This window comes from Mustelus asterias, chromosome 9 (assembly GCF_964213995.1).
Source record: "Mustelus asterias chromosome 9, sMusAst1.hap1.1, whole genome shotgun sequence".
In the NCBI taxonomy this organism is placed as follows: Eukaryota; Metazoa; Chordata; class Chondrichthyes; order Carcharhiniformes; family Triakidae; genus Mustelus; species Mustelus asterias.
Genome location: NC_135809.1, coordinates 100,723,229 through 100,730,902, shown reverse-complemented (window position 1 = coordinate 100,730,902; position 7,674 = coordinate 100,723,229). Strand labels below are relative to the sequence as shown.

At 39.3% G+C, this 7,674-nt stretch overlaps 1 protein-coding gene across 2 annotated transcripts in view; it reads right to left on the bottom strand.

The window, feature by feature from the left end:
- Positions 1-264: 264 nt before the first annotated feature.
- LOC144498874 (low-density lipoprotein receptor-related protein 5-like) overlaps positions 265-7,674 on the bottom strand; it is a 172,970-nt gene continuing 165,560 nt past the window's right edge. For both annotated transcript variants that reach the window (XM_078220687.1, XM_078220686.1), the window contains exons 21-23: positions 7,320-7,459; positions 3,931-4,028; positions 265-1,812 (exon numbers count right to left, since the gene is read on the bottom strand). In XM_078220687.1, the coding sequence (XP_078076813.1) occupies positions 1,542-1,812; positions 3,931-4,028; positions 7,320-7,459 (509 nt within the window). In that variant the 3' untranslated portion in view covers positions 265-1,541. The remainder of the gene's footprint in view (positions 1,813-3,930; positions 4,029-7,319; positions 7,460-7,674) is intronic.

Below are 7,674 nucleotides of genomic sequence, written 5' to 3'. Positions count from 1 at the left end.
AATAACGTAATGAATTTAGATAAAATATACTTTTAACCTCTATAGTGCTAAGAGATAAATTTAAGAATGGAAAGCCTTTAACTGTTTAAAAAGTAAAAGGATATTATGACATCTTTTCATAAAAGGCTCTTTTTTGGAATTAAAGATTCTGCATACCACAATGATCTCAAAAGGCAAAAGTCCCTCATCTTAAGTTTAATGCTGCCATAGCAAATTAGTGGTACAAGCATGCACATTCATGCTAATGATAAATAAGGCAGCTTTCGATTCAACAAAATCTTAGATATTTATTATTAGTGTGCAGGTCCTTTAATTTATTTACAATGGGCACTCCTCAAATATTTCAGTAGTGACAGCTACAACTTTTGTGCATACAAGCAAAGGGAAAAAAAGCCAAACATTAAAATCATTTCTAATGAAAAAAATTGGTTTTATTACCCATGATAAATAATTTAATGTTAAAATACAAATCACACAACAATCAACTAGAACTTTTGCCCTGTAATCTTTTGTTGGAGAATCTTGTGCTCAACAAACTGAGGAATATCTCTGTTAAGATGGAACATATTTTTTTATAACCATTGATAGCTAGAGGCATTGTCAAGTACCCTTAGGTCTGATACAGAGTAAAATCCTACTATTTAGCTCAACATGTTTTAATTTGAACCTCAGAGATGCACTCCTTAAAAATTACCTGTGTGATAGTATTATTTCTCACATCAGGAATCCTCTGCGTGGCAGTATAAGTTTACAATGGATTGTGGATTATTATTCTGCCTTGAACCTGAACCCTCTGAGCTGGACTGATACAGCTCAAATTATTTCTTAGTATCCTTAGAAACAGCAAATATAAACAGACTTCAATGTCATCAACTTGAGCGGAATCCAAACACAGGTACCTGACATGAAAGAATAGTATGCTAACCCACAATGACACTAAACGTACAAAAGTTCTGGCTAGTGGTTTATTTTCAAGGTCATGTAATTGTCAGAGGGTTGTGTGTATTGTGTCCTTAATACAATAATGTGTGTCATCAGGTAACATTCTGATTGGAAATATCAATAATGAAGCATTTAAACTCCACTGAATAGCAGGTATAATTTTGATAATTAGGTAGGAAAAGTATAAAATAAACAATTGTCCACTTAGTATCCATGAATATGGCATCCTGTAATTTCATTTCTAATATGATTTCGCCTAACTAAAATTGTAGGGTGTGGAATGAGGCCACTTGGCCCATTTTGTCTGTGCTAGCATTTGTGAACCTTTTATACTTTTGCTTCCCCATTTGTTCGGTATAATGAGCATATGGCACAAAGATGTAAGTGGTGTATTTACTCAAGAAAAAAAGACAGATATAAATATTTTTCTTTTCAACTGTACAAAACTCCATTGCCCCCATCGATTAGCGCATATTCTCTGTACACTTGTCATTTGAATAATCCCACCCATCTGTTACTTTAAATTCATAAAATATACTTTCTCTCTGTTTGTATTTAAAGCTATGTACAGAATTATAAAAATGTTCCTTTTGATAGGGTCACGAGGAATCTGTACAGGGAGATGGAGGGGGAGGACAGAGATGAAAGTAGCTTCGTTCTGTGGAAGGTGATGGTGGACAACTTTCACAGTTCTCTTCCGCTGACATGTATGGACTTCGAGGGGTAGGGGGTGGTGGGTAAGGATCCGAGTCGGAGTTCAGATCCACGTAGTATTTGGGACTCTTCCACCGGCTTGTGGTATAATCACTATCGCACACATCGGTGCTGCATGGAGTTGTCGGTGGCGCCACACTTTGCATAATATAATGTCTGTAAAATTGAAAAATAATGTTTTTGAGTTTCTCTTTCAATCATTTCAACAGTCAAAAACTACATGCCAAAGCCAAGATTTAAGGTGTGCAATTTACCTTAAAGCTTCTAGAATTGTAAACTGAATGCACTCGTACTGCTCATTAATGAACCAATTCAAGTGGTCCATCTCCTGCTGTCCAGCCTCCACCTTGGCTACTGACAGACATGATGGTGGACTAATGAAGGCTACTGTATCATGCTTTATTTGGAGATGGAGAGGCTCATGTAAATGCAATTTAATTAGCTACTTCACAGACTTGGCAACATTATTCTGATTGAAATTAAAATTACAAGGCATTTTACTTACATGTAGCACATTGATGTGGGTTAACTTAAAAAAAAATCAACAAATTTTACCAATGAGATTAAACTAAAAGCATTTATTCCCCCTTTCCTGCTACCTTCTCACAACATGCAATTTTCTTGGCTGAAATCTCATGCTGCAGCCTGATCTTGATGATTATTATCCTACAATTGCTGGGAGGCTGGTGGTTGGGTTCTCCGATTTTCATTTAATTCTTGTGAGGAAATAGCTGCCCTTTGCAAGTTATCTCCACGTGAGGGCATATTGAGGAATCGGAATATAACTTGAAAGAATCCTGGTTTCAAGCCTATATTTGCTTACTCAACTTTATTGCTGCCCATGTCTTAACTTGCACCAAGTCCCATTCCCTTATCGGCCCTGTGCTTGGTTGACCTACACTGGCACCGAGTCAAGCTCTGTTTTTATTTTAAAATTCTCATCCCTTTTTTCAAGCCCCTCCCCATCTCTGTAATCTCCACAGGCCCCACAATTCTCCAGCATTGGTCACATGTGCACACCCGATTTTAATTTTAAATCGGTCCAGCATTGGTAGTCATGCCTTCAGTTGTGTGGGCCCAAACTGCTAGAACATCCTCCTGTAATGACTCAGGAAGCCCGACTGGAAAGGAACATAGTTTATTACAGAATGCAAAGTAAAAACACAACCGTGGCGTATACACACTCGGCCCTGCCTGGGACTACAGTTTAGCAGGACCAATCCTGGGCCTGCCTTATAAAAGATTCAGTTAGTGGGTTCCAGATGGACAGGCCACCCCCTGTAACCAAGGGAACTCAACGAGCCTCAATGGGAGATCACTGATTCCCCATGGACCTTGTGGGGGTTATCAAACTTCCCTGCACCTATCTGTCTCTCTACCTTGATTTCCTCATTAAACATTCCTTAAAACTTACCTCTTTGACCAAGCTTTTAGTCATCTAACCTAAATGTGCTTATGTGGCTCAGTATTATTCTTTGTTTTATTGTGCTCCCATGAAGCACCTTAGGATATTTCATTCCATTAAAGGTGCCAAATAAATAAGTTGTTGACTGCACAATTTACTATATGCCCCTTTAAAAGTCACCGCCAATGTGCTAGATTTCCAACATCAAAATACAATGATGTTACACTAAGTCCCCCAATAATCTGTAACATTAATTTATTATTTAATTGTGACATTCTATCATTTAAACTGCTGAACTCAGTTATGGTCTCAATTTCTACCCCTGCAGCTACATTTATGATGGCATGTCATTTTTTATTTCTATGAATTTTCATAAGATACATTTTCCTAAAATAATGCAGACAGGTAGACAGATTGAGAAGTTGATTTAATTTTCCCTCAGCAAGGTATTTTTACAGTGCACAGGAGTAGCTGCTTCCTGTGTGGTCTCACACATTTCAATCATCCATATCCAATCTGGGCCGTTTCTGAATTGACAAAAGATGGAGGGTGAAAATTCAACAACAGTTTGGTGTTCATGGGAACTGGCTGTGGAACATAAAGTGGTAGTTTCTAAACATTTGGAGAAAGGCTTTATGAGTGCAGAAGTTAAAACAAATGGTCTAATGAAATGCTCATCCAAAAACTGAGAATGTGAACTTTTCATTGAGTTTAATGAACACACTATAAATTGTCTGCTATGTTCAGCATTGAGAACTTCAGCATCTCAGCCATTACAATACTCGCCTGTATCTATGCCCTTTAAATGTTTTTGCAACAATTAATGACAAATAGGTTTTAAGCAGTCAGAAACATGTGCCTTTTCCCACCTGTAAGACCTGGTCGTGGAAGGACTGTTGGAGGAGTAGCACACTTCGGTATTATAGAGCGAACGATCAGTGGCTGGAGATGGAGGTGGGTTTAAAATCTATGAAAAATAAATAAATAATTCAGAACATTTGGAACTGTGATTAAACAGATAAATGGTTTTAAACATTTAAATGTTTTCTTTGCAGGGCAAGTGCTGAGAATCAACTAACTAAACGAACACCAAGATCAACCCATTTGATCATAGGTTTTCCTTCCCAAATTTCAAATGAAAGCTTTGTATAACCAGTCATTTCTCATTGACCAAAATTAAGAAAATAAGCTCATGTAGCTTGCTGCTTCAGTATTGTCCATTGACTACCTTTGCAAAGTGCACCTTCCCTGGCAATTCTGCTCTCACCGATGTCATTAGGTGAGCGGAGCTGATATCCATCACCCACCTGCCACCAGCCCAATCTACACCACTGAATCGCTGTAACCCCTTCCAGCCCTTGGAAGCAGGCCACTTATTCAACTTCCTACCCTCTCCGATCCCCCAAAAACAGCAACTGTGCTTTGAGCCGCACTTGTCCCAATTTCTGGAATTTTCTCGCTCTAATCCTTTAAACTCCTCCTTTGGTCTCACCTCTGACCAAACTTTTGGTTATTCCTCTTAATCTCTCCTTTTTAGGCTCCACTCTTGTTTCTCTACCCCTCCTCTTGCTCCCCCTTATGCTTCACTCCACAGAACATTTTCTGGATTGCAGGGTCTATGAAGATGCAAGTTCTTGCAGTTATTAGCCGACAACTAAAGTTATTTCTAGGATCACCTAAATCTGTCTATGAAGGGCAACATTCGTTAATCAAATCAAACATCACTAGTAATATCACCAGAATATTAAGTTCAGTTTGAATTTGGCCCAGTTATTTAGTAGCTCCACATTTAATTTAAAAAAACCCTTTCTAACTTCTCCTCTATCGCGAGCACTGTAAGTGAACTTTGCCAAGCCTTCTGCCAATGGCATACTAAAATTGACCACAAGGAAGAGAAGAACCAAACTATGATCTTCAAATCAAAACAACTTTAAATTTCAATTTCCAGTACCAGAAGAACCGTCCTCTACTTTATGTCTTATCCCACTTTAAAAAGCATGAATTGTCATGCAATATTCAATGGGGAGAGGAAGTCCCATCGGCCCTGTGTTTGCTGACCTACATTAGCTCCTGGTTTAGCAACATCTTGATTTTAAAATTACCATCCTGGTGGCCTGGCCCCTGCTTATCTCTGGAATCTCCTCCAGCCTCACAACCCTCCGAGATACCTGCGCTCTTCATATTCTGGCCTCTTGAACATCCCTGATTTTAATTGTTCCACCTATGGTGGCGGCACCATTAGCTGCTGAAATTCTGGAATTCTTTCCTGAACCTCTCGTTCTTCCTTTAAGATGATCACTGAAACCTACCCTTCAGACCAGGCTTTTGGTCACCTGCCATTTTATTGCCTTTTGTAGCTTGGTGTAAATTTTGTATGATAATGCCCCTTGGATGCTTTACGAATTAAAGATGCTGTTAGAAATGCTAGCTGTTGAGTCTTGTGACTCAAGCAGTAGTATCCCTGCTTCTGCACCAGAATGCTCTGGGTTCACAAAAGAACCCAGCCAATGGTGCAGATAGTGTGCATCGGTGCAGGTCCCTTGCCCAGATAAATGGGCAAAGGAGGGCATCTGACCAACTGCCAAATTGTTACATTATGGTGATAGGAGTGAAGATAGAGAAGGCTAATCAATCAGCACTGTGGCGACCCGTATAATATGGGAAAAGCTGAGAGAGGGAGAGAGATGCAAGTTGTTGTTGGTACTTAACCTGAAGTTAAAGTTCTTGAATGCAAGGCAGCACAATATCTCTGTTTTCTGTGGATTCAACTGAATTTATTTTAATGTCTTGAAAACTGGCAGTGACAGCATTGAAGTAACATGCCATCGGCAGGTACAGAGTGGTATAGGTTTCTACCACACAGGAAGAGGAGATGCCCTATCTGAAACTTGTGCCCTTCCTAGTAACTGAGATAAGGAGGCACCACAATAGAAAGGCAATGTGGATAGATATTCCACACAATCCTTTTCACTACAAAGATTTGAAATAAAGTATTTTTGCTAAGGCATTTCAGCTGTCAGTTGTCCAAACATAAAACTTTATTATTTAAAGATAATATAAACAACATGTAGTGGAAACTTGCTCTGAATTAGGAGGAAATAGGAGCAGGACCAGAATTTTCCAGCTCTTTATGCTGGCAGCATCTTCTGGTCCTGCTGAAGTGAATGGAAATTTCAGTGGATTTCTGGTGGAGGCTGGAAGACATTCAGCCCATCGAGCTTGTGCCTCCAGTTAATTAGACCATGGCTGATCTCCACTTTCCTGCCTGTCCCCTGTAGCCACTGGCTTCCTTGTAGCTCAAAAATTGAATATGTTCACTGACCCAGCATCCACTGCTCTCTGTGGAAGAAAATTCCAAAACCACTGACTCTCTCAGCGAAGAAATTCTTCCTCATCTCTGTCTTAAATGCAAGACCCCTTATTTTAAAACTGTGCCCCCCCAGTTCAAATTTCTCCAAAAAGGGGAGCATTTTTTCAGCACCTACCCTGTCAAGCCAAATCAGAATCCAATGCATTTCAATAAGGTCATCTTTTATTCTTCTGTACTTAAATTAGTATAGGCCCACCTTGCTCAGCCTAGTCTCAGAAGACAAGCCCTTCATCCCAGGAACCAGCATAGTGAACCTTCTCTGATCTTCTTCTAGTGTAAGTATATTCCTTCTTAACTAAAGGAGATCAAAACCGTATACAGTGCTGCAGATTATGTTCTCACCAATGTGCTGCACATTTATAGCAGAACCATCCTACTTTTATATTCTATCCTTCTTGCAACAAAAGGATAATATTCAATTTATCATCCTAATCACTTGCTGTATCAGCATGCTAACGTTTTGTGATGTATGTACAAGGACACTCATATCCCGTTGTACCACAGCATTCTGCAGTCCTCTTTCCCCACTTATGTAAAATTCTACTTTTTTATCATTCCCACCAGTGTAGTGTAAAACCTCACATTTTTCTCACATTATTCTCCATCTGCCAAATGTTTGCCCATTCATTTAACCCAGCTGTATCCCTTTGTATCCTCACTGATGTACATTGTGCGCTGACAAAGAAGCAACTTCAAATACAGATCTACATTAAATGCACTAAATCACATTGAAACAATGTTCATTTAGAAAATGTCCTGCTCGATCAACAGGGAATCTTTTATGAATTCGCTCCCATTTCTGTGTGTAAATACATGAACTGAATACTGTAGTTTGAGGAGGCGTATTCTCATAACTGACATGGATTCTGAACATATAGAAGTGCACACCTGTGGATAGAAGGTTCCTTTTGTACTCGATGAACTGCTGGAGGAGGCCCCGGTCACATGATTTCTATCGTACAGTGGGGCCCCGTTGCTCCCTCCCATTAGACTCATGGAGCTGATCATGGACTTGCCACATGACATGCCTGTACAGGACAAAACAAAGTCACAAAGTCTGCACAAAGGACTCCAAAAAAACAATTGGAATTGTGTACTAGCATTTTCATTCCAGACTTCAGTGATCATTTTACACACATTTAAATGAAAATAGTTACATAACCTTTACATTTTACTTTGTCGTGAAATCTCAATATAAACCAGGAGCAGGAGTAGGCCATTGGCCTTTCAAGGCTGCTCAACA